General features: G+C 39.4%; 1 protein-coding gene across 1 annotated transcript in view; it reads left to right on the top strand.

Moving 5' to 3' along the window:
• Window positions 1-26,985, top strand: part of NELL2 (neural EGFL like 2) — a 155,529-nt gene extending 128,544 nt beyond the window's left edge. Inside the window, exons 16-20 of the mRNA XM_087766512.1 lie at window positions 10,643-10,783; window positions 19,798-19,991; window positions 20,947-21,123; window positions 23,265-23,489; window positions 26,193-26,985. Coding sequence (XP_087622638.1) covers window positions 10,643-10,783; window positions 19,798-19,991; window positions 20,947-21,123; window positions 23,265-23,489; window positions 26,193-26,243 — 788 coding nt within the window. The 3' untranslated portion in view covers window positions 26,244-26,985. The remainder of the gene's footprint in view (window positions 1-10,642; window positions 10,784-19,797; window positions 19,992-20,946; window positions 21,124-23,264; window positions 23,490-26,192) is intronic.
• Window positions 26,986-27,350: the final 365 nt, after the last annotated feature.

Genomic DNA, 27,350 nt, shown 5'->3' with positions numbered 1-27,350 from the left:
CTCTTGCCTCTCCCCAAAACATGTTGGCCTCTTCTGTAGTTCCTGTTCCTCGGTGTGTTACTGTTCCCCAAACTGTGCGTTGGCATCGTCACATGTGGTACTTACCAAATCTGCACTGTAAAACTTAAAATTCTTCACCCAGAGTTCTTCATGTACAAAAAAAGAGAGCTGGTAGAAGCACTTTCTCCCCATTTTACAGATGTGGAAATCAAGACACACGGGGAAAGTTGAGTAGGTGACAAGGTTTGCATAAGAAGGCAGTGGCAAAAGGCCAGATAAGATAAAGGTCATCTCATTTCTGCTCCCCTTGGTTCTCTGTTCAAATACATCAATATCTGAGAGAAGACATGGTGGGGTTTATATTGTATTTTTCCAAGGGGGAAGCGCAGCCAGTTCATAAAATCTAAGAAAATACTTTTCCTTTGACTTTCAGAAAGGACATATTCTAAAATTACTAGCTCAATAAATTGCAGAAAAAGGTTTAGAAGTTGTTTATGAGAGTAAACAAATGAGATCTGCAGCAAGCCAAGAGAAAGCCAGGGTTCTGTGGATGAGATGCTTTTTGCTTGGCTGCAGTGTCTGGAAGGGAGGTCGCCCTAATCCCTGTTATCACCTGAATTTTTCTTAGGTATGAAAAATTAGCTCAAAAATGAGCAGTGAGACAAAGGCTGGTGACTTCAGAAACTTGGGAAGTTTTACTTTGCTTTACGTTTTTACTTACATTTATTCACAAAGTAAATCTTAGACAGAAATTAAGCAAAAAATGCCTATATTGAGTTTGGTGAGCATTCTGGATTTAGGCATGGACCCTACTTACCTAATCCTTTCTGTTTTGTAGCTTAAGATGCTTTGCTGCTTCATCCTTCTGTGTCTTTTTCTTCCTTCATTTTCCTTGCCTGACACAGTTTCTTGGGTGCATATTATTTCTTTCCTCCCTCAGAGTCCTTGTCAGTTTTAAATAACAAAAGATCTTTTATCTGCTGAAGAGCCAAATACTAGTACTTACCTTTTTCTCTTTATATTTTCTTTAGCTTGTTGCAACACTACAATCCTATATGTAACAGCTTAAAAAAAAAAAAAAAAAAAAAAAAAAAAAAGAGAAACCAGGGAAGGGGAGTGCTACAAAAGAGCTTTGGGGAGATGGGATTTTTTGTTATTTGTTAAGAACATCAAAATGCATCCACTACTTGGCTATTATTTGCTATGGGAAAGAACCTCCTCTACTAAACATGAAAACTAAAATTTCAGTTAGGTTCTTAAAATACAGGGGGCTATAAATAGAATGTGAATAGTGCAGCTGGGCAGCATTATAATAGAATTTCCTTCTGTTCTATAAGGGAGATAGGGATGACCTTCATCACTCACTGTAAGCTCTGTCTTTTATGAATTACGAGCCATTCAGCTATTAGTGGAATTAAAATCTATAACACTGCCAATCATTGCCCTGTATCCCTGTGGAGCCCTTCCTCTTGCTGTCAATGTGAGGGAGTCTGCAGTTTCTGCCGATATATGCCAATGATATGTTTATAGCCCAAACGAAGGAATAGTGCGATTTGTTCCTTTTATGTGCTTCAGCAATTTTGTATGGTCTCTACATGATTTTATGCTTAAGGAGCAGCACCGTGAATTGATGGTCACTGGTATATGGACTGAGAGTCATGGTAACAAGTCACTGGTAAGAAAATGTAGGCAAGAATGTTTTAAACTTAAGCACAGGTATAACATGTGTGGTACCCTGACCAAAGGGTAGAAGACGATAGCAGAAGACTAAGTTCAAATCAGGGTGTAAAATCAATTCCTAGCCAAAACTTTGTCTGAGTTGCTTTGTGGGTTCTTTTGTTTTCCTTAAATATCCTCTGAACTGAATCATTGGAAATTTACTGTAATTCATACCAGAGCTGATCTGAAAGAACTTTCTGCAAAGCTGAACCCAAACTAAGCTGAGAATGTGCTTTTTGCATCCTTGGTACAAATATGTAAAAGTCATAACTCATGGTTATGACTGACTTGACTCCTCACTGGAGGAAACTCAAGATCTTCAGTGAGTACATGGTGCAAGTAAAGCCTTCCTTCCCACTTGTTACAAAAGAGCTGGCCAAACTACTCTTTTCAGACAAATTAATTCTTTTTTTTTAGGACCTGGCTACTGTTACCCAACAACTGACACATTTAGTGATAGCACCAGCGTGTCAGTCCTATTTCTAACACGTGCAAATGGAGCTACGGAACTTTCAAACACTAGCAGGTGTCTCAAATGGGTTTGTCAGTGTATTTCAAGGTATAAAAGTGTTTTTTCTATCTTGAAGAAAACAATTACTTCTCTTTTTCAAGATAGGGCTAACGAGAAAACAGAAGCATGTGTTACAGTTAAGATGAGGTGTTGTACTGAGAGTGATGGACAAAATGAAAGCAAAACCACATCTTTGTCAACGATTAGAAAGAGAAGCCCAATACCTGTCAATTAGTCTTTCCTAATGGGGATTGCACAATCGTTTTCCCAGAATCTTGTTGAAAAATATATTCTTTTTTTTTTTACACTATTCATGGATGCACCTACTTCACCATGGCTAATTAGGTGTTCTGAATTATTGCTTTCAGTTGTTACAAATATCATGTCCTCTGATGATATTGGGTGTGTAATGAGAGACTGTGATAGTTTCAGTTATCGGTGGGGCCTGTGATTGATCAATTTTTGACAACAAAGAGTTGTTAACAGGGCTGCATGGTGAGGCAGTCAGTGGAAAATTCCCTTTCATAACATTTCTATCTAATTTTGGAGCACCGCCACTGCCACACATGAAATAACAACACGATTGAGTTTCTTTTTGCTGGCATTTAGCAGGACCTATGGGGGTGTGCAGAAATCAATGGGGGATCAGGAGTCTGGAAAATTACATACTTGAAGAATTAATGAACTATAATTCCATATTACATCCTCAATCACATTTTGCTTCCTTTTCATTAATGGAACTAAATTAGTTTTCTATGGACAGGGTACTTTAAAAAATGCAATCATGCTCTTGCTAGGATTTAAAAAAAAAAAAAAAAAAAAAAAAAGACCTGTTTTAACAATAGTTATTTTTTCATGCAACATGACAGTTGGAAGTTTTTAGTGAAGAACATATCTGCAGCACTGACTCAACCTGTTGAAGCAATTTTTAACATGACATTTATAGCACCAGTTCTAGTTTCCTGCCTTTTGAGCCAGATTATGGTTTCAAGGTGACTCAGCCAGAATTTCTACTAGATCTGGGAGGTGTAGAGATAGAAGCAGCAACTCCAAAGGCATTCAAAACACATATTTTCCAACACGGGTCTAATTCATTATCTAGGGGAGCAGGGAGAGGAAAGGCCATGGTCTTCACTCTTCTCTGAAGCCTTTATCTGAGATACCTAATGTTTCTCATGCCGTGTAGAGAGTCCTTTTGCTCACAGAGCTATGTTATGCTAGGATAAAATTGTGGTGACTCTTCTCTTTGCTGTGCCCCACAGGCCAGCTGTAATCTGGCCCTTCATGATTTAAACTTGTAACTGAATGAAATGTTGGGATGCAAATGCAGTTAAAATCAAGAATATTCTATGGTTTAATGGAGACTTTGATGTAAGAACCCATACAGTGAAAAGCATGTCCTAGTACTCACGATATGATGTCGTATCTTTAAAGAGTTACTGGAGGCTGAACAAATCAGAGTGAGACTGTAAACCGAATCACGCTCTAGGACTTTTATTGACCAAGGAAGAAAGTTCCTTTGAGAATCAGCAGCAGCGTTAGAAAAAAGGAGCTGATCAGAATTTACAAAACAGATTTAAAAGGAATTCCAAACAACTTTGGTATTCTAGCATAACTGATATCTTCCTGGTTTATTTCAGCAGTCTCGGCTTCTATATTTGCCCTGGTTTCAGCTGAGGTAGAGTTAATTTTCTTCTTAGTAGCTGGTATAGTGCTGTGGTTTGGATTTAGGATGAGAATAATGTTGATAACACACTGATGTTTTAGTTGTTGCTGAGCAGTGTTTATACCAGTCAAGGACTTTCCAGCTTCCCGTGCTCTGCCCGGTGCACAAGAAGCTGGGAGGGGGCACAGCCAGGACAGCTGACCCAGACTGGCCACAGGGCTATTCCATACCATATGGCGTCATGCTCAGTATATAAACTGGGGGAAGAAGGAAGCGGGGGGGAAGTTGGGAGTGATGGCGTTTGTCTTCCCAAGTAACGGTTACACGTGATGGCGCCCTGCTTTCCTGGAGATGGCTGAACACCTGCCTGCCGATGGGAAGTAGTGAATGAATTCCTTGTTTCGCTTTGCTTGCATGCGTGGCTTTTGCTTTACCTATTAGACTGTCTTTATCTCAACCCATGAGTTTTCTCACTTTTACTCTTTCGATTCTCTCCCCCATCCCACTGGGGGGGAGTGAGCAAGTGGTGCTGTGTGGTGCTTGATTGCTGGCTGGGGTTAAACCACAACAGTATTCTTGGGTTTTTTTATTCCTTTGTATGATATTACATGCATGTGGTGTATGGGAATGTAGTGGGATGGAAATCCCAAAAGCTGATATTTTGTTTTAAGAACAAGATAGCTCCAGTATATTGAACTAGTTTCAGGCTTTTATATTTCTCCACTGGGACCCGTTTTTTGCATAAGATCTCAAATCAAAGGTCTGATTGAACAGCAGGGTCTTCTCAAGTATCATCATATTAGAAATCTGCTGTCACAAGAAAACCAACACAAACACTTTTCTCTTCTTAAATGCGAGAGATGGGACTCTAGAACTTGCAGTAGAGATAATGAACCCTTTTCAAAAGTACTCTAGAAAATTGTGTTTTGACAGCAGATACGTTATGCAGTATAGTGAATTTCATTTTGTCCTGCTGAATAAGGCCTTTCCCCCCTTGCATACGTATTTACCAAAAGCAGATAACCACACGTCATCTTAATCCTACTGGGCATTCTGTTATCTGAGCGTAAGTCTGAATAGCTGGGACATGGTCTTTTATATCCAAGCCAGACATAATATCCTTGAAAATGTGTCAACATATGCAAAGACCTATCAGAGTCTGACTGTTCCAAATGTACCCATGAAAAAAAATTGAAGATTTATCTTTTTAAACAGCTTCATAGTCCCCTAAAACACTTGTTCAGTGATCTGTTTCTGAAATTATTTTTCTTTCAGTGTTTGCACTTCATTTATACTGTATATGGGGCTGGGATGTGGGTGGCTCTGGAGGCTAGCATTAGGCTGGAAGGGCTGTTGCCTTTGAAATGAGATCTCAAATTTAGCCTAAGTCAGTAGTGACTGAACATTGTGGAAGTTGCTGGCTGCTCATTAATCTTTATAAATATATCCAATGATAATAACCCAGTTAGCACTGGGACAGATTATTGCAATGGGGAGTCTCTATTAATTGGCAGTCTTAGCTAAGTGCCATGTATTATGCTGTCCTAGAAAAACTTCCAGGATGGAAATAACTAAATTCTAGGTATTCACAGCTGCCAGTCTGTGGTGTTGCTTTCTAGACAGGAGAGAGCTACTGGGGTTTTGGTTTGTATTGACCGGATTAAGCAGTTTATGAAAGAAAGGTTTTTCGGACTAAGTTGTGCTCTGTGTCTCTGTAACTTTGTGCTTGATGGTGGCATACAGGCTTTTCTGAGAGGAGGATTTGATGATTAATATTTCAGTCTTGAAGTGAGTGATATAAAATGGTATAACCCCCCACCCCTTCCCCCACGCCATGGTTCTTTGTTGAGTGCAGCTTAACCACATTAGAGAGCTTGGTCCTATTGCTGGATGAAAGAACACTGCTATCTTTCAAATTGGCAATTTTATACCACTTTCAATCTTCAAAAGCTCTTATTATACAGAAATTCTCTAATAATATTCATCAGACAGCTAGCTTTCCTTTTTTCTTAGTGTACCAGTGAATAATTTGCTAATGATCTTATTTTACTCTTCAGGGAGCAGAATTTTCTCAGTCTCCCCAAGAGCAAGGGGTATAATAGCTGAAACTGTTGCCACAGTTGAGGAAATGAGTGATTCTGAGGTATAAAGAAGGTGATTTGGGAGAGCAAGTTTTTTTCATGTCAAGGGGAGCTAGGGGTATAAAGTACTAACTTTCAAAATGCTTGTGACTGTGTGTCTATTTTATTAGAGTGGAGCTTCAGAAAAAAAAAAGAAAACAACTGAAGTTTTTTCCAGTTGAAAAATGGGTAACAAAATATGGAAATAACCAGGCTGACTGATTTCAGTTTAAGAAAAACGCACAGGAGAAAAGCCGAATATTTGAAAACCAAATAGCGTGCCACACAAGTGTGTAATAATCAGTTACTCTGTTTTGTGGCAATAGGGTATGTACAGTATTGCCATGAGTGTGTCCATGAGTTACATGGGGTAGAGAGAGTCCCCATGTTCCTGGTGTTTTGTGGGCTTATCATCTCACAGGTGTGTATTCTCCAGCCACAGTGTTTCAAGAGCCGAAATCGCAGATCTTCTGCCATGCAGCCATAGGGTGGAAGCACAGCTAGAGCAGGTGGTGGCTAAGTGCTGCGGTACAGCTGTGTAGCTGCTCTCCAGCTTGGGGTGAAGGTTACTTCCAGCGACTGTCTTGGTATTACTTTCTGTTCCAAACACGGCCACTTGTATCAATGGGGTGGCAGATTTGGTATGTGCAGTTGTGCTGTTTATTTGAAAAGGAAAGAGAAAAGTAGAGGAAATGCCACCTCCATGATAGTCAGTGGGGGTTCTGCCATAAATTGGAGCAGGGCCAGGATTAAGCCAGTTGATCTGGTCCATCCCACATACGAAACTCTATTTTACTTCCTGGATGGGGATGCTTTCCTTTTCTTTTTTTTTTTCTTCTTCTCCCCCCACTTTGCTGCAGCTTCTTATAGCCAGTTAAAGAGCATAAAGAGTTGCATACTCAGAATAAGATGTCTGTTTTGTCTATTAATTTAAAAATGTCATCACCTATCATTGAAAAAAAAGACATCCCTCCTTTCCTTGCACTTAAACGTTTTGTTTAATTTTTTTCATAAGTGAAAATATAAAGCCTTTCAGTAACTTCCTTCTACAGAGTAATATTTCATTCTTTGTGCCTTTCTAGTACAGCATCAAACAGGACTTCATTAGTGCTGTTAATGTTCCATACAGCCCACTGATATACCATAGCCACTGGCCAAGCAAAACTTCAATCAGTTTTTCTTCTCTTGTCAGCTCACACCTCTGACTGAGCAGCTGCAAGATGATTCATCGGAGAATGTTTCACCATAGGACAGAGAAAAATTATTTCTGGCTGCTTTTCCCATACTAATAAGATAATTTCAGTTGTAGATACTTCTGCAGCACTTCCTGAGCCATGCTATGCCCATTTGAAAATAGAAATCCTTTTATCCAAATGTCAAGAAAATTTTCCATGAAATCAAGGGCTTTGGCTCGGCAAAACACATTTCTGCTGCATTTTCTTCTTTAACAAAGTTGCAACAGTTACATTTTGTCCATTACAGAGCAAGTCTCTGCTAGAATTAATGATCAGCATTAGCTGAGAGATTTAGAACAAAATTCTGTGCATAAGGAACATCTATAGTCTGAAACCCACTGGCACATGCTGTTGTTTGCCTAAAAAGTTAGTGGTGAGAATTGTTTTGGATTTCTTTTGTTTGCTGCAAAATCATGTAAGGAGTAATGGATTATTCAGCATCGGTGCAGCAATGGTGTTCCAATGCAATGGTTTCAGGCAAACAATCTATCAAGAACAGGACATTTCTTAAAGACCACCAGTGTCTTCTGTCCACGCTTTTTATGATAGGCTTTCTTACATAACTCCACTCAACTTTGCATGCAGCCATAACAAAACCAGAAGAATGTATTTCTTTGTTTATTGGCACCTGTAAAAGCATTTCATCCCAAGTAATATTTCTTGTGATATAGGTTTGTCAGCTAGTTTGCAAATAAATACAGAAAAGCTCCTTTTGTTGTCAGTTTACCAATACTGACGTGACATTCAAGGCTTGTTTTTCTTGAATAATCAGTAAGTGAGTTCATCAGAATGCACTCAGCCTGTGCCTGCAATACTGTGCTTATAATTATAAGGCTTACAGATTCACAAATAAATTGTTCTGAAGAGAGGAACACAGGCTTTCTTTAATTCATATCTGTTACTTTGACCTAAATAACACTCTTTTCTCTAGCTCGTCACCAATAAATACATTCCACTTTCCCAGAGAAGAAATATATGCCATCCAGTGTCTTAATGCATGTTATTAAGTAACAAGTATGAAGATTCAGATCGAGTCTGAACAACAGCTCTTCTCTTTCAGCCTCTCAGTTTACATGCTTCATTGATTCTCTAGGGCTTGTAGCTTTGGCCAAGCCCAACAAGTTATCTTGTACTGACCAGGTGATCCCAAGTGTTTAGCACGGTCACTTAGATTCTGTTCTGCCAGGCAAGCTGTCTCCCAGGCAACATATTCCCCAGTGGCAAGGGAACTTCTAGACTGTCGTCCTTTCTTTTCCTTTCCTTTTTCTTAAGTAATCTGTGGGTATGTGAGTGAACAGCAGTAGATAAGGCACAGACTGCAAACCAACCTTTTCTCACTACGGTAACATAATTTTCATTGATCTTCCTCTGATCTCTCAAACACCTCTGAGGTCTCACTGGCTCCTGGCTGCTCACAAGAAAAAGGCCAGAGTTTACACTGATTTAGAGAGAGACACACTGAACAGCGGAAGGTTGTAAAGGTTTGGCATTTCTCAGTCCTGCAGCAGGACTACTTAGATGATTATTCTGAAATTCATAGTGAAGTTGAAAATTCTGTGTTTTAAACCAATAGAGACTTATGACTTAATTTGTGGTACACAAAGCAGCAAAATATATGCTTGGTGCAATATTCCAGCAGGAGTACTGATTTTAATCATCACAGATACTGATAATGTACACCAGGCACACCTGGTCAGAAAGACTGTTGATAGAAAATCAGACTGAGATGTAATAATGAAAATTTCTAATGAAATTTCCTCAAGAAGCTGTAAAGCTTTTAAAAACCAAGGCACTCATAATATGGTAGTACGGTTATTCCAAAGAGATTCCAAAGAGATGTTACTTGGCATGTAAATAAAATACCCAGAGCACATCCCACCTACCCCCTGGCATGTATAAGAAAAATGCAACTCAAAAACAAATGTGGGTGACTGAGTGATACCTTATAGTTTATGCAGGTGTCCCCCACGTATGTGCACATTAGTATTCTCAGAAAAGAGATTTGTTACCTTATTGAAGCTCACAATTGATTTTCTTAGCCAGTTTACACTTTCTCCTATGAAAATAACAGATGACATAAATGGGAGCTAACAGGGACTGTGGGCAGAATTTTGACATATTTTACATATATCCCAGTGGTCACATCACACCTCTTCTTCATGTCCACGTCGCGGAGGATACTAGATCAAGTGCTGAGGTACTTTTAAGCATTTGAGTCTTAATTTGTTATTTTAGTTTGGCCAGAATGGCTAGTACGTTGAGGATTTATTCACTATTCAAACTCATGGCAGGGGGCAGGGAGGTTAGAGCTTTTTGTTTCTGAAGGCAGTTTGTGCATGTTGTGTCTCCCTCTGCGCCAGTTCCATAGGCACCTCCTGATCAACTTGCTGCTCAAATAGATATGCTACCCCTGGTATAAAACACAGTGATAATGTGATGAATTTGGTAAGGAAGGACACATTTTTATCCTTGTTTGACTCCATGCTCCTGATATTCCCTAACTGTTAATAACACTCACATGCTGGGACCTGTTCCTTAATACGGCTTACTGCGTAACTGACGGCACGGGAAATGAACATGTCGCAAAGTTCTCTGCATCTCTGCTGAGTCCATGAGTTCGGGTGTCTGCAGAATGTGCTTTGGTGGATTTTGGATCGAGCGAGCATGTCCAGAAATCCATTCCATGGTGAGTTGTTACTGTAAAGTTTAGTCAGTGGAAATTGTTCTTTTAAGAAACACACATCCCAAAGGAATTATCAGGAGGAGGAGAATGTGTTGCATTTCATCTTCAGGGTCTAAGTATTTGTTTGGAATCCCAGGTGCTCTTTTTGATGGTGAGAGAGGAGACTGCAGTTAGTTTCACTGAGTCAGAGATACTGGTGTAAGTCAACAGGAACTCCACGAGACAGAGAAGCCCTACTAACCTAAAATAGGTGTCACCAAGAGCATAAGCAAGGACCAGAGTGAATATTTAATATTTTTATATGTCCCTAGAAACAATCTTTGTTTATCAGGCAGCCTGCAATACGCGAAGGGTTAACATCTTATTATTTGAAGTGGGATCCCATTCCTTTCTTTATGCTGTGCGCAACTTACACAGATGTCAGATTACCTATCACGTATTGTGACAAAATGAGTTGCTAATATGTAAACAGTAAATTGGGATTAGCAGAACCTCCACTGTTAGCAGGGCCAACACCGTTAGCAAAAGTCCTTTTATGGAAACGATTCGAAACTTTTTTTCTGGATAAATCTGGAAATTAAAGTGTCAGTAATCAAAATACTTCTGTGAAACCCAGGAATACCAGAGACCTTCTTCTTCCATCAGATGAATATAGGAATTTCCTCTGTGTGAATTTTCTCCTTCTTTTTTGTTGTTTTTACTAAACAGACATTGATGAATGCTCAGATGGCTTTGTTCAGTGTGACAGCCGTGCTAACTGCATTAACCTGCCTGGTTGGTACCACTGCGAATGCAGAGACGGCTACCATGACAATGGGATGTTTTCACCAAGTGGAGAATCCTGTGAAGGTCAGTATCTAAAAAAGGTGGGCTAGTGTTATGACTTGCATTACAGTAATGTCTAGTGTCTCTGACTGTACTCGTCAAGTATTGTCTTGGATGCTGTATCAGTGAAAGTTAAACCTTGACCCAAAGCAACCGTAATAAGCATCACAAACAAAGGCAAAAGAAAATAAAGTATGAATATTCCTAACATATAGGTGGAGCATTGGTGGCCATTTCTATGATTTGCTAAGATAATATGTGAAGTCAGGCATGGTGCTTGAAACACAGTTTCTCTGGCCCTGTATCTGCTTCTGTGCAAGGTCCTTGCATAAGTGATTTCCCATGGGCTGATAGCATGCACTGTAATCTGTCACTGCATGGTAATCTGTGTATATGTCACATTCTTTATATGTAGAAATGGGCCTCAATCCAGACCTTGGTTCCTCCACTTCATTCCTCATACACTGAAATAGTCTGTGATGAAAATACTTCCCATTGCAAAGAATGATTTTGCAGCCCTGACACCCTTACCTACACCTGGGTTAATACTGCAGTGCTTCTGCATAGGCATACTGCTTGTAGAAAGTCGCAATTTGAAGAATCTTACAAACTGGGAAGCTCTGTGGACTTATGGCTGGGGCAAGGTGCAGGGGACAAGGGAGTGACAGGGGGGACAAGGAGATGGGAAGGTTTTATTTGTTTATGAATGATGTTAGAACAGCAGGTTAATAAGAACAGTTATTTTCAGATGCAGATCTCTTAGTGTGGAATGTTATTCAGCCCTTAAGGTACTGCATACTGCTGCTCTTAAATAAGAGAAGAAACCAGTCTGTTTTGCCATTGAGTACTTAGGGCAAAATTAGGAGAAGGGAGAACCCATCTGTCTCTGAGTGCTGAAATATTCAGTGCTCACACAGTGTAAGCTTTCCTACCTTGCTGTTTAAACTCACATTGGTGGGCTGCATCAGTCCCAAAGGGAAGCAATTGAATTAATTTCACTAAGGCAGACACACAGACAGTTCTCCAGGAGTGAGAATGACCTTTTCAGTATCCCCATCATCAATACTTTATTTCAGCACATTTTCACCACAGCTGAAAGCCTGTATTCCCAGGAGGAATCAGCGATTTGAGTAAGCCACTGCTTTCATAAGTCGAGCTTTCTTTGTCAAGAGCTAACGAAATGTCAGTGTTAGCTGGCCAGGTGTTAGGACAAGAAAGTGCAAAGAAGAAGTTGTGATCCCTCTGATTATAACATTGCCCTTCTGTCACTCGCGGCACAGGTAATACTCTAGCCAGGCATTTATGGAAATATTCTCAATACCCCAAGTTTTATCTTCAATGTCAATATAACATTTGTCTCGTGGGTTGAAGATAGTGGTTTGGCATGTGATATCTCAAGAGATATAAGTGATACAAAGTGACTCTGTTAAGATGTGTGCAAACAAGCAACAATTAAGCAGCAATTTCTAAACAAATGAAAAGCCAAGGAAAAAGAAACATGGGGATTGCTACATGTACGCAGAAGTGGCAATTATTAGAATGTTTTGACCTTTTTCTACAAAGCACCATCAGCTCTTTATTAAACGTACACAAAGGATAACAAGTAATTAGAATTAAATCACAGATGCCAGGAAACTATCTTCATTGCTGATAACCCTAGTCACTAACAGTGGAACACTTTCAGTTTGATTGATTGCAGCTCCAAATTTTGGAATACACAGCAACTTGAGATGGGGAGGAAGGTTATATATTTTATTGGTCTTACTACATCACTTTTTATTGGATTGAAGCCTGTGACATTGTGTCTCAGACAGAAGATAAAACCTGAAAAAGGTATGAAGAGACAGCTTAAAATCCATTGCAGTATGGAAAGCTGAACTCCCAGTAGCAGACCGCAGTAGTGCAAAAGCAATTGGTTTCTCTGCTGTCAGATCTTTCCACTGTGAGAGATTCCCCTACTGGGTTTAAAGACATAAGCAAATGGATTTCTTCTGTCACTTCTTCAGTATACCCTCGTTAGAGGTGATTAGATTGAACTGTTGGTGGATGGTCTTTTAGACACTCACTGTAATGGGGGGGCAGCTTCCAGGCTATACTAATCTCAGATTTCAAATCTCAGTTCTCCACTTCCCACTTGCAGCTGTATGAGCTTCTTGCTGCATCCAGGACCAGTGTCCTCTGAACCTTTCTGGCTTCTGCAAGTGCTACAGCTTGCAGAACTGTAGAAGGAACAGTGCTGAATTACACGGAAGAGAAACGGGGCCTGCCTTGATTTCTTTCTTGGGGGAACAAAGAATTTAAACCTCATGGGGATTAGGAAATGTTCTTCGAGGGCTTGTCCATTTTGCTTTCTAAGAGGACTACTTCAAAGTAGTGTTTATATGGAGTGCGTAATAGCCTTGTCTTTGGCTCATCTTTTGTAAGTTTTATTTGCTTTGAAGAAAGTTCCCTCTTTCAGTGGAGAAAACCTTTAAAAGCCAAGGAAGTGTGGGTTCAAATCTTTTCTTTTTTGTTTGTTCTATATGGTCTGCCTCAAATCTCAGTCTGTCTGTGTCCCCTGGACATGTGTTGATAGTACTACAGAAAGCATTTCTGCGGTCAGTGTTAGTCAGAAACTTGTTTCCTTCAGCAAAGGCTCCAGTTTTAAAGATTCAGGTGGAAACACCTCTGTTAAGATCACAGAACCACAGGAGCATTTCCTTAAAAACCTTATTTTAACAGAATACCAAAACTGCACCTATCCCTTTTGCAGGAAATGGTCCCATTAGGACATCGTACTAAAAATTCCTAGCTAGAGGTGGACTCCTTGGTAGCATTAGACTTTGTCAGTGCTTGATAATGAAATAATAGTTGCTGAATTGCCTGTTTTACACATATATTGACCTTGGCTACTGCTGCTGCTTTGGCACGACTGAGAATATTGAGTATTTTGACTAATGTACTTGAACACAGAAATTCATAATCCCATTTTATTGTACCTACAGGCAATGGAAGACCTAGAGATTCCTTTGCTATTAGTTTTGCTTCACATTAAACTCCTGGGTAGACCTGTGGTCTCTATAACAATTACCGAGAGAAATGATGGGAAATGCAGCTGTAGGGCTTCAACCTCTTAGCAGCACTTGCTGTTTTTCCCTTGGAAATAGAATTATGTTATGCATCATCTTATTTCCAGAAAAGTGGTGAAAGATCAGCCGCTTAGTCTTTGAGAACTGCATGGCTTTGGGAAGTCTTAAATTTTATATATATTTAAATATAGCATTCAGCACGGGGTATAGTACCTGATACCTTCCTCTTTGCCCCCCTTCAGCTTTTCTTTATAGTTTCTTTACACAGTCTTATTGGTGCTCTGAAGGTTGTCTCTCATGTGCCATTTCATAAAAGAGAGCTAGGCTAAGATAGTAGATATTGCAGCCTCAAGCTTCATTGCCTTAAAAAACTGGAACCACCGAGGGCAAAATCCTAAAATAAGAACGTTCAGACCCAGTTAATATTTGTTCTGCAGTTCTGTGTAAGATGCTGATTCCTTTGAATTTGTCCCCTGCAATATTTAAAAGCTTCCAAAATCAGTTGAACAGAAAAGCTGTGTTGGTTTGTACCAGAATAGTGCGGGTTAGACCTCATCAGCTGTTGGACATTTTGCATACTTCCACGTCTGAAGAATAGCTCACCTAATTAATGCAGCCCCTTAGGACTTACCAAAAGTATCTGGCAGGTACCAGCTGTTGTTGATACAGAATATGAGATCAACATACTTTCACTCTCAGCAGGTACCACATTCTTTAAATGAGACAGGTGCAAATGAAAGGATTGGAAAGCATCAATCCAGAATGCCCAATTGAAAAAGGATCTTTTTGGTTGCAAGGGTTTATTTGTACCTGTATGGTCTGAGATGTCGTTATGTTCTTCTTCTGCCATCCTGCTTGCAGAAGTAGAATCACTTCCTTCTCTGTGTGATACAGCAGGCTGCCTGACAACACAGAGGGCTGGGGCTCTACTTGAACAATGTTTTCCACAATCCAGGATAATGAGGGATGGAGGCATATTACAAGCCTCGGGATGCTCCCCAGCCTTAATGAATGAACAAAGTCCAAAATGGTTACTTCAGCATTGGTGTGTCTGGATCTGGAAGGCAGAGGAATTGCTGTCTGTCAGGATGTCTGAATTTATCTCACAGTACAATCCGGTATTTTAACTAGTACATGAAATTTCTTGTAGTTGAAAAACTGCTGTCAGTTTGGAGTCCTACACTTAGATCTTTCTACAGTGCTGGTAATGTTTAACAGAACCTTTGTTATTGATAGCACTTAAGAAGACAGGAAATAAAGAATCACTAGTCTACAGGAAATCTTACTAGCACTCACAAAGCTCTATCGAAATCCTTTCGCCTTTATTCATGATCATAAAAGGTCAACAAATAAAACCATATAGTGACTTTTTTTTCTATCCATCCCAAACAGAGCTATAGGCATTAAGGCTTCATTATTGAGTTTGGGAATGCAACTTAATCATCACCGGACAGAAGGCAGATATGGAGACACATTAGTATTTAAATATTCTGGAGTGTGGGCAGAGTACAAAATTGACAGTGTTTCTCTTCTTTTATAAAAGGACTAATAAAACAGAAACTCGACTACTACATTTTATAAGACAGTAATTTGAACACATTTACTGTATCAGGAAACAACATTTCTGTGAAGCTGGTGTTACTGGCACCTGAAGTCTCAGCTCTTCATCTTCCACATCTGCTAAGCACTCTGACAGCTGGCTTGCATGAAATCACAAATAAATTATTCACAATTCACTTGCTCTTTGAAGAATGATTACATCAGTCAATAGATTTACTTAGGACAGAGAAGAACAGAAACCAAACTTTCTGCTCGGAAGAGCTTGGGCTCCCTATCAAATGCACTCCTTCCTGTTTTGCCTTAAGCAAAAAGTATTCAGGTATCCTCATGTTGTCACCTTGCTGAGCTACTGCTACTCCTCAAGGCTAAGGTAACTGAGAAACTTCACTTGCTTCAGAGCAAAGGAACTGTCCACCCTCCCAACTCATCTCTTCCAACAACATATTTCTCAGTGATACACCACAGAGATTTTTTTGCAGCCTTTTAAATTCCTTTAAGGATGTTGAACTTTTGTACATTGTGGTCACTGTTGGTAACAAATACCAAATAGTTGTTCAGTAGAGACATTTTGAATCAGAGCCTGCACACTGCTCAGGGCCAATTCAAATGGTGCTTTGTCCCTTTGGGATTCTTTGACTATCTGTTCCAAGAAACAGTCAGTAAATCTGTTAAATACATCCTTGGGTCACAGCCTAGTTGGACAATTGAAATTCCCGTATTTCTGGAGTTTTCTGCCCTTGCAGTCTGTCAAATATTACAAATGGAGTTTAGTCATTCCAGCTACTGTCACCATTTTGTATAGCTTTAGTCCAGTATTTTTACTGTGTAGGCATGAAATTACTTGTAATACAATTAAGTCTTATCGTTCTTTAACATGTGTCACTACTTCTTCATCCATGGTACTCCTTTGTCATTGCAACATTAAGTGGTACCCAGGGATGATGGTAAGAAAAGGAAAATCCTTAAAAGTGTGCCAGATCAAAGCTGCTGCATTTTTTTGTGTAAATTAGTTAGTAAGAACTGGTCCTCAACTTAGCACTACATAACTAGTTACACTTTGTTTCTGTTTTTTTCTGAGGCAAACCTCCAAGTCTTTTGGGACTTAATGTTCTAATGTCATAACATTCAAGCTGCTTGATTCCTAAGCAGTGTGTTGTAAATAGCCTGAAGTGAATTATTTGTTGTTTGTTGGGTTTTTGTTTTAAAAAAGAAAAACTATATGAGAGAAAGAATAACATGCCTCTGTGGCTGGATATACTGGAAATATGCAACCTGTAATCCTCCCCTCTCCTCTTTTCAGACACAAAAGATGCAGGGGCCAGTGTACCCTGTCCATGTGGTTATGGAAATTGGAGAGCTGGTTATGGCTGTAAACAAAATATCAGTAACATAATTCACCATCCATTATAAATTCAAAGTAAAAAAGCTGAACAAAGTTTTGCTTGGTATGGATGATTTGTGTGCAAGTTCTTTGTAGATAATGCCTGAAGTTTGATGTGGATGCATAATGCAGGTGAGAATTTCAAGCATGCAAAGTTTGTGTTCCTCTTGCTGCGTTATAAACACACTGCTGTTTCTGATTAGGTTAGAATCAAAACCTAAATAGCTCCTGCTTTGACCAGCGATATTTGAATTACCCTATCCAGAATATTTATTTTCATGAATCAAACAACTGAAAAAAACAAGGTTGGGATTTTTCATAAGTTCTCAACATTGGATAAGCTCGGCTCAATACCAGGGTCAATGATGAAACCTCAATTATTTTCAGTAACAGTGCACTAACTGTTACCATGTTGAAAAACAAACCCCAGAAGCCTTTTCCTCATGGGAAAATTGTGAAATACACTTGTACCTAAGTGCCAAATGCAGACTTGGTGTTTATAGGGTTGCCATTTGTTGTTTAAAGGAAGCTGTTCTTATTTACATGACAGCTGAACTTCGTCCAAGTGCCTCATTAAATATGGCTACTTTCAGTTAAGTGGCCAGGTTGTTGAGAAGTGGTATTACTCATTTATGACACTAGCTACATGAAAGCTTTGTACAAAAGAATGTTTTAAACAAATGAACACAAGTCTTGTAAAGTAATTTATTAAAAATTACTTCAGTGATAAAGAGAATACTGCTGTTAATCTTTATCATTATATTTAAAGAGGATTTGTATTTGTTCTCTTTATTGCATAACTTGAAACCAGTTAGACTGAGTATATGGAGATCTTAAATTGCCAGACTGTATTACTTTCAGTATGGATTTAAGAGAAAATAGAGGAAGGAGAGAGCAGCTCTTCCATCCCTCTGCTCTGCCCATACCAGCGTCACTCAAATGATTCCTGTTAGCTACTTGTCTAAAAAACTTCAAGGCTGGAGATTGCACAGCCTCCGCAGGGCCGTCTGTTCCGCGAATTATATATCCTTACTGTTCAGATGGGTTTCTCTGTCTGATGTGCCTGTGACGTTTCAGCTGCTCAGGGCCATGCAAACAGCCATGCTGAATTAGGTTCATGATCCCAGCTGCCTTCTGCCCTATTGCAACAGTGGCCGACTCCAGATGCTTCAGAAGATAGCAAGGTAGAAGATGTGGAGATCTGAGATGATTTGCCTGTTCTGGATTATCTGATACATAAATAAGGGCACCATAGACCGTAATGCATGAAATGTAATCTCCCTTCCAAAATCTGTTAGCATTGCAAATTGAATTTAAGCAGCCTGATCTAGTGGCAGATACCCCTGCCCGTGGCAGCAGGGTTGGAACTAGATGATCTTTAAGGTCCCTTCCAACCCAAAGCATTCTATGACTCTGTGAATATTCTTGCTAGCTTTATAGATTTTTGGCTACACTTTTTCCCCTCTTACCAGTCTGTGGCAGTGAGTGTCATGGTTTGTTTATGCATTATATGAAAAATTATTTCCTTTTATCAGACTTAAATTTCTTGTCTTTCAGTTTCATTCACTGTCCCCTGTCTTGTGTGTTAGGCAATATGGAGAACAAAAGCTCTCAACATGTCTTCTCTGGAGGATTCATTATTTTTTTGATTATATCCCTTCTTGCTGATGTTCTTTTAGAGGTGAAGAATCCATTTCTTTTCAGTTCTTCTCAAATGACATTTTCCTCATCCTCCCCAGAAGCCCTAGTAATTTTGCAATACTTTTTTTTCAAGATGGTGCCACTGTTATTGCACACAGTATTTGAAGGAAACCCACAATGCTGCTTATTTATACAATGGAATTCTAATAATTTCCCTGCTGTTTTTCATCCCAATTCATATTCATGTTAGCAACTTGTTTACTTTTTTTTTGACTGCAGCCACACTTGGAGTTGAAATGATAATTGAGTTATTTTGCATTAAACTGAATGTGCTTGAGGTGAATTGGAGGTTTCATTTCCACTGTTGAACCCAAAGCTGAGTGTTTTATTAACTTTTTATGCTGATGGTGAAAGATACATACATGACCATATTGCTTATTTTGTCTTGTACTGATCTGTTGGACAGTTAAATATCACAATGCTACTTTTTAATGAACTCTAATGGAGAGCTTGGGCCAGACTGTTGTGAAATTGTATGTAGAACTGAACTCTTCTAGTGTTTTCCACGTTTTATCGCATATAGCTGTTTACTTCATGTCCTTTCAAAGCTTTTTTTCCCAGATAACTTTTCTCCATATGGACAGCTGAAAAAGCTAAATAAAGACTATTCAAGTAGAAGGCAGTGTGTTCTGCTAGTTTGCCCTTGCAAAATAATTGTGTGTACCTTGATGAAAGTACTCTTGAATTCTTTGAGATATGATTGTTTTGAAGTCATTTACCTGTATTCACTGGAGACATTAATTTTTTTTCTTTATTTTCTATGCTAGACAGAAGGGCTGTAGATGTCACTGCAGCTTGAATAATTAAAATATTCTAGTTTGCACACCCTAATAAATGATGCAACTTAAAGCACAGTGTGCTTGCTTAAATGAGCTTACAGGTCAGACATCACCTTTCACATTAACTTCTCAGGAAGGGAACTCAAATGTGCTAGACAGAGCCACCAAAAGGATCTGAAGAGACGATTCTGCAGCTTTTCTTGTTTAACTGCACGTCTCATGAACGGTTGCCACAAGCAAATGCTCTTTAGGGAGTTAAGAATTATTTTTGCTTGTATGTTTCCTGTGATTACTTCATTCTAACCACCTTACTTAATAGCATTCACTTAGAAAGATGTATAGGAAAACTCAAATATCATGTTTTAAAAGTTGATGTGACTTGAAAAATATTTTTGTGAACTCGTGAGTTATTTCTCCCCATTCTGGTGAAGTGCAAATTAATTTTCAGCTGAAGGCTTTAATGGCCAAGAATCATTTATATTGACTGCCTCAAGAACATTTTTGTTAATTGAATGTGGTCTAAGAGCATTACATGGCATGTTTTTGCAGACATTGATGAATGTGGAACTGGAAGGCATAGCTGTGCCAATGACACTGTTTGCTTTAACTTGGATGGTGGGTACGACTGTCGATGTCCCCATGGCAAGAACTGCACAGGAGACTGTATCCATGAAGACAAAATCAAGCACAATGGTCAGATTTGGGTGCTGGAGAATGACAGATGCTCTGTCTGCTCATGCCAGGTCAGTAAAAATAGAACTAGCTGCTTCTGCAAGATGGTGGTAGGGCTGAAGGGAAGAGTGTCATGATTCAAGTGAAATTCGTGTTTTAGCTGCCTTCTCAGGTGTGCATGTGGTGCTACAGAGAAATGGAATTAGGTATTACATATGGCTTTGGGGAGAGCTTCTCTCTCCGATCTGCACAAGCAGAACTTCAAGGGGAGGTTTGTTATATAATACTGGGAGAAGGGCGATAGTACTATTTTCTTAGCAGAGATGCCACCTGTGTTTTCTGGGTGGGAGTAACGGCATTTTCATGCAAAGAAACTGTCTGTCTAGACACATATTGGCGTTGGTGACTGACGCCAGTATCTCTAGCAGATGGCTATAAATAGTAGTAGCTTCTGTATCTGCAGAGTAATTCAGCTTAGCTTTCTCAAACGTTTGCTGTGGGAACCTTAATCCCAAGCTAAATGCTGATGGAGAATGAAGGCCCAATACACTGCTGACAAAGTCCTGAGCATTTCAGCAGCTCTAGTTTCATGGGGATGAATTTAATTTCAGACTACCTGTCATCTTCTTTATGCGAATAATTACAGAAGAGAGGGACTGATCTGGAAATTTAAGGCAAGACTCGACTAGCATCTGTATGAGAATGACATAAACTTAGTGCAATCCATTAAAATTTGACCCTTGGGAAAGACACACTCGGGTTTCATCAACTTAGGTGAGAGCTGTCTGAAGGTTGGTTGTATGAAGGATGTATATAAGACAACAGGGGAACTTTCTCATAGTTACTGAGCGTGTATTGTGGTCTCTGCCTCTGTTTGAATTGTATTTTGGCAAAGATATCGTATAGTGGAAAAACTGGTGAGCTGCTAGTGACTTAGAATCATGCCAAAAAATCAAATTTTGCTACAAGTACTGCTGGAGTTGGTCACATTTCTGCCATCGCTCCATGCCTGTCTTCCAACAACAGAGTGGATATGTGATGTGCCGGCGAATGGTCTGTGACTGTGAAAATCCCACTGTTGACCTGTTTTGCTGTCCTGAATGTGACCCAAGGCTCAGCAGTCAATGTTTACATCAGAGCGGGGAGCTGTCCTACAACAGCGGTGACTCCTGGATACAGAACTGTCAACAGTGTCGCTGTTTGGTAAGGCTCCTGATTACAGCAGCAGAGACAGGAGGGGAAAAGGAGATGAGATATTCTGATCTGTGAATAGTTATTTTTCATGCATTAGCATCCATTTAATTTCCTCTGGAGTATGTGTATAATCGAAATCTGGTTTTCATGGATATTTGTCAGTATTGTCAAGTTCCAGTCAAAAATGCGTTTTGCCACAATAGACGTACTAGAAATTATTTAATCATGAAGATCGTTTTAGCAAAGAGTGGAGATCATTTGGATATGGCACCTACACAGCAACACTCGTGTTCACTCAAAGACCAATGTAGCTGTATAAGGGAATTCTAAATATGTATTTATTATCACAGTTGATAATTTCAAATATGCCAATAGGCTAAAATTTGTTTATTCATTCAGACCTTCTGAGTAACAGAAAAATAATAAGACTTGATGCATTTTTTGAAACAGTGAAATGAGTTTTGGAAAAAAAAAAATCTTTTAAAGCTTGTGATCTTTCTCCTAGGCATGTATTTCAGAGTCTGAGCAAAAACTATTCTGCATAATGCCACTCAGGAAGTTTCTGTGACAGAAAAAATCCCAAGATAAAAACAACTAGCTTTTATCACAGGTTATCTCCAAATGTAAAGCCTAGTCCATGTAGCAGCTTTCCCTTGTCAGGGTATCATGAATAACAGCCAGAAACCAATTTCTATAGGCATTGTGCTTTCAGTGTTACTGCTGCAAAAATCCAATGAAATAGATTCCCAGGTGCTTCATTAAATGTCTTAAAAACAAAACAAAACAACCTGCAGTTTGGGATCTCAATAGATGTTTCTTTTTTTTCAAGATTCTACTTCTGTAACTAAAGCCTGCTTTCTTTCAGTTGTCAGGGATTTTTTGGGGGTGACAACATATTGTCTGCTCCTTGTACTGTCCATTACTACAAAAATTAAATTGAAATATCGAAATTAGTGACAGGTTTTGAGATTGCTTTCATTCTTACCATCATGTGATTCAAAAAGAGGAAAATTGAACCAGATGAAAATTTTGTAAAAGAGAAACTTCTTAATACTTTCTGCAACAAGAGGAGTAAATTTGGAGCTATGGAAAATCCCTGGGAATTTTTTTTTCAGTTTTTGCTCTGGAGATATTGAATTCATCATTCTCAAAGCCTTAGATACAGTTTTAGTGAATAAACTCCTTCCCTAGGGCCAAATGCTATTATCTTTGCCCTCCTTAAATCCAGACTACTCAATCTGTGTTTCAAATGAGCTGAGTAAGCTGGAGATCAGAGATGGACCTACTCCAGAAGAAATATGCATTAATGACCTCTGTGAAGTATTTTCTTTGACCTGAAACTTTGGCCCTTGTCCAGAGTTGAAGGGAAGCTGACCCCCACTTCTAGTAACTGAAGTGAATAATTAGACATCTTTAGGTTTGGGTATAGGCATACAGTAACTTCCTCTGAGAATATTTTGGCCCAACACCAGTCTCTCTTTTGAGCTTTTCATACCCTGACTGTACTGAACTCATCATGCAGAAAGCGTGATGAAGTCTGGAAGTTCAGGTATTCTGATCGTAACATCCCAAATGGATGGTAAGTGGGTGGAGGTCCCCTCACTGCAAATGCACTGGCGTTCCCTGCTACATTGGGCTGCTGGTAGCTTGACATCTGTAGTTCAGCCAGTGCATTTGTAACTGTGGCAAAGATAAAGTCTAGCCCATCCAGAGCTGAATTTGAGGACTTTATATGGCAAACCAACAGTCCAAATAGAAGTAAGAACTAGGTGAAACAGGAGATTTCAAAGCACTTTTGCAGTACAGCCCTGCTATGGCTTCTGTCACTTGCAGAAGTAGGACTTCACAAGGACAGATCCATATTCTGTATTGCATGATGCCTATGGAGAATTTTCAGCTGCAACTTGACGCAGAGTGTATTGAAATGAGTTAAAACTAATGCATTTCCTGAATAGCATGCAGAAAAAAGCACCCAACTTGCTGCACCTCCCACAGGCAGTGAATATCAGTGTTCTCTGCACTGATTTCTGAATAGGACCAGAGCAATAAAATTAGCCAGTGAAGAAACATAATGCTGAGTCAGAGGACTGGGTAATGAAACAACGTAAGAGCTAATAATCTTCTCTTGTTCTCGTAATATTTGTAAACAGCAAGGCGAAGTTGACTGCTGGCCCTTGCCATGCCCAGAGGTGGATTGTGAATTCAGCGTTCTCCCCGAGAATGAGTGCTGCCCGCGCTGTGTCGCTGACCCCTGCCAAGCGGACACCATTCGCAATGACATCACTAAAACCTGTCTGGATGAAACCAACGTCGTTCGCTTCACTGGATCTTCTTGGATTAAGCACGGCACAGAGTGCACCCTCTGCCAGTGCAAGGTAAAGAGCATAAAAGTTAATCTGAGGTGCCTCTTTCCCAGCTTGCTGTGGCATATAAATATTAATGCACTGAGTCTGGTCAGTGGATAGTTGGTGCCTACACTTGTTTTAAAGCAGCGGAGATTACAGTAAAAGTGTTCAGCTTTGTTAACTTCACTCTTGCATGTGCTAGAAGGATGGTTTAATGTCCTAGCAGGTCAGAAGCAGGACAACAGCCCGTGCTGAAGTGTGCTGTGGACAAGTTAGTGGGCTTGGCTTTTCCACCAGGATAGCTCAATTCAAGTTTGATTGCAGTTTTTACCATATAGCTCCATGCTATCTTGGAAACATATTATGTAATGAATAGGTATGTAAGACTAGACTTCACACAAGAAATTTGTTCTGTGTGATACTATAGCGTTATCAGAACCAACTGAATTGCTTTTTGAGAATACTAATTGTTTTGAGAATAAAAGAACTAGTTATATGGTTACATAGCTTTCTTGCTTTATATTTGGTAGTAGAATCAACATAATGTTTAGAGCATTTAATAGTTTTTGTAGTCAAAGGAATTAATTGTCTGAGGATAAAAATTAATGGTTAAGGGCTTATGTGAATTCTGGCATCTGTTTTTAAAGATGCAAAGAAAAGGAGGTTAAAATAAGTTTTTCCATTCAAAATAAGCCTATAAGGTGAATTGTATTTTCTACCATCCAATACTGAAGAATGGCAAAGAATGTTTCCACAGTAGTCAAGGAGAGACAGCAGGATTCATCCATAGATCTTTAATTATTACTGAAATTCACAGTTGATTTTGGTCTTTATTCCGTGTCATTTCCAAACAAGATATTTCCCAAGCTCCAGTACATGGTACAACTAACTACTTTGAAAAGGTGCTCATAAAAAACAATCTAACTTCAACACCTCCTTCTGGGAGAGATGGGGAGTAACTGATCATTTTGCCTGATGCAATACTGTGTGCAACGGTAGTTGCTGCTGTCGAGGCATAGTCCTTTTACGAGGGAAGTGGTGTGTGCCAAGTAAGCGTAGGCATTTGTCTTGATGTCAGAACGGGTTGGTGGTTAGAAGAAAATGATGTGATCTGAAAGAGTGTCTAATGGTTAGAAAGCCAGCTGCTGTCCAAAGGATGTTGAAACAGGCTTACGTGCAGAAACCTGTACTTCTGGGGTCTGTAGCTGGTGGCATACACCAACTCCAATGCTAGAAGTTGCTTTTTGCTTGGGCGAGTTGCTGAGGTTTATGTACCTCGGTTTCCTCATCTGTAAAACAAAGAGTTATGTGTCATTCTTCTCTAAAGCTCTTTTGAGATTCAGTGATGGGAAATGTGTTCTCATTGTTGTACTGCTAATCAATGGCAATGCAGAAGTTCTGCTGATGGCCACCTGTGTGCTGCTCCTATCTGCCCTTTTCTCTTAAGCAAAGACTGAACCTTAAGCATCAACTAATTTGTATTCAATGTAAACACATACATAGACTAATAAAATCCATTGCTGCATTGTGAACATACATAAGATTAAAACAGATACTCTGCCAAACCTTGTAGATTTAATACGGCTGAAGTGTGAATTTGCATAACAGTGAAGATCTACCACTTTGTCCCTCAGCAAGCCAAATCTTACTCAATCTTCTTTACAGAGCAGTTTTCTTTTTGAAATACTCTATCTGCTCATATTGGCAGCATTTTAATGTTGTAGTTCTGCATGCAAGCAGCCCGCTCCCTCCAGATCAGGTTAATGCTGTGTCCAATTTGTATAGTTCTCTGTCTCATTCGTCCTGTGTCACCCCACTCTTTTCTTGCAGAGCATCACATGGAAGGTCAAAGCTCCAGTCTAAGCCCCTCTAAGCAAGCTATAGCAAAATAGGTTTACACAAATCCTTTAAGAATTCAGAAACCTGGGCATCAGCTAAAGCTGACTTAGCCACAAAGCCATTTCAAATCACAAGTAAAGAAGGCGGACAGTATGATTGTCTAACCTCCTGTAACAGAAGCAGTGAAACAAAATGTTTGAATGATTCAGACCTCGGTCTTTAATCAGTCCTGGGAGTTTAGTTAACTAAATGTACTTGGAGTAATTTAAAAATAATACACATTTTTTATTTGCATTGTAAAAATCAGACTTAAGAAAAGAAGTAGTAGAGATGCAGAAGACAATTTCTCCAGTACTTTAATGATGTCCATAGGCAATCTGTTCCCTTAATTGCTAATATTCTCAGAAGAATGTGTGGACTATCAGGAAATACTTCATGGATTAATGTTTGCTGGTGTTACAACCAGGATGTATTAACTTGAAGCATTCAGGACTAAATAAAACCCAGAGTCCCTTCTGCCTGATCTAAATAAAACTCCTAAGTGCCCTGTCTTGTTCAACAGCTTTGTGCACTTGATCAGATGCCTGATACCTTTATGTCGGGAGCGTTTCTTCCACTGAGCACAGTTTCTTTCTGTTTGACTGTTGTAGCTCTGGGATATAGGCCACAGCAAACTAAACAATTAGAGGAGTCATAATAGCCCATTCCCTTGGGCAAGGGAAAGACATGATGACAATGTCATTAATCCAATCAAAACCTGTAGATGTCTTGTATTTTACAAATCTGTAATTCAGATTTGATGGGTGTTTGTAAATGGCTGAGCTTGTTAAATTGACTTGGTTTGTACAAAATGCTAATTGCTTCAACTCTTCTTTCTGTGTTTACTTCCTTTAGAATGGCCACGTCTGTTGCTCAGTGGACCCACAGTGCCTTCAGGAACTGTGACACCAACAACCATCTCCCACAAGCAGTTTCTGGTTAAAGAATTTTTCTTCACAAAAAAGACCTTTAGACCAAAAATTGTACAAAATTAAAACTAAAATTAGATTGGTTTTGTTCATCTAAAGTGCAGATATGTGATGAACTCAGTTACCTGAATCAGAGTGAAATTTATGGGACTCAAGGCAAGCTCGGATGTGTAAACCTTTGTATGAGGTTAGGCTCAAATCTTCTGGCTATTTGTCTGACATCATTATGCAGAATATTTAGGTTAGTGTAAAGTGACACATTGTAATGCTGTACATAACGATGTCAAGATCCAAAATCAACTAGGAGCTCTTACAGGGTCTTCCGAAGCTTTGGGAGTCCAACACTTACTAGATGCAGAGATTTTTACCTAATCATATTTGGATCTGCACAAATGTGTTTGCTCACTGCAGAATTTAGCAGATGTTTAAGTAAAATGATGAAGCCTTCAGGAATAAAGAACCTAGCAGCTACGATGTGATATGTACAGTATGTGCGCTGAAAAAAAAAGATAGAAGTTATTGTAAAAACAAATAAAAAAACCCAGAAAAACCCAAAAAAGAAAAACCGTGATGCACAGGCATGGCTTCTTAATGTTTTCTGATGGGAAAAGTCATCAATATTTCCTTGTTTTACTGCACTTACTATTATTTCTTGATTGGATTTGTTCAGTATAAGCTCGTTATTGTGCAAATTTAAATAAATATTTCTCTTACCTTAAGTTTCTGTTTGTGCCATCTTTCCTTTTCAGGGATGTCATTTTCATGTGTGTTGCTACTGTTCCTTCTTTGCCAGCATGCCTAGGCAGCTGGGCAATACAGGTGAGTATCGCCGGCCTAGCTCCTCCATGTATGGGAGTTTCTGCCCAGTGCAACCTTATGCCTATAATTTCTTACCTTTGTTACTCTTCTGGGAATGTATAAATAACTTCATACATCTGAGCCACTACAGTGGATTGAACAGAACAATTCATGTGCCTAAGGATCAGACCCTACTTGCCAGCAGGATGCTGTCACTCAGAGTGGGTACAGACCATTTGTGTGTGACTTGCATCTGTTCAGATTTACAGGGGGTCTTCTCCAGATT

The sequence above is a fragment of the Nipponia nippon genome, unplaced genomic scaffold (assembly GCF_047370975.1).
Source record: "Nipponia nippon isolate SJK-2023a ecotype South Korea unplaced genomic scaffold, ASM4737097v1 scaffold_3, whole genome shotgun sequence".
Classification (NCBI taxonomy): Eukaryota; Metazoa; Chordata; class Aves; order Pelecaniformes; family Threskiornithidae; genus Nipponia; species Nipponia nippon.
Note: the sequence above shows the minus strand (reverse complement) of the source record. Positions and strands in the feature narration are given on the sequence as shown.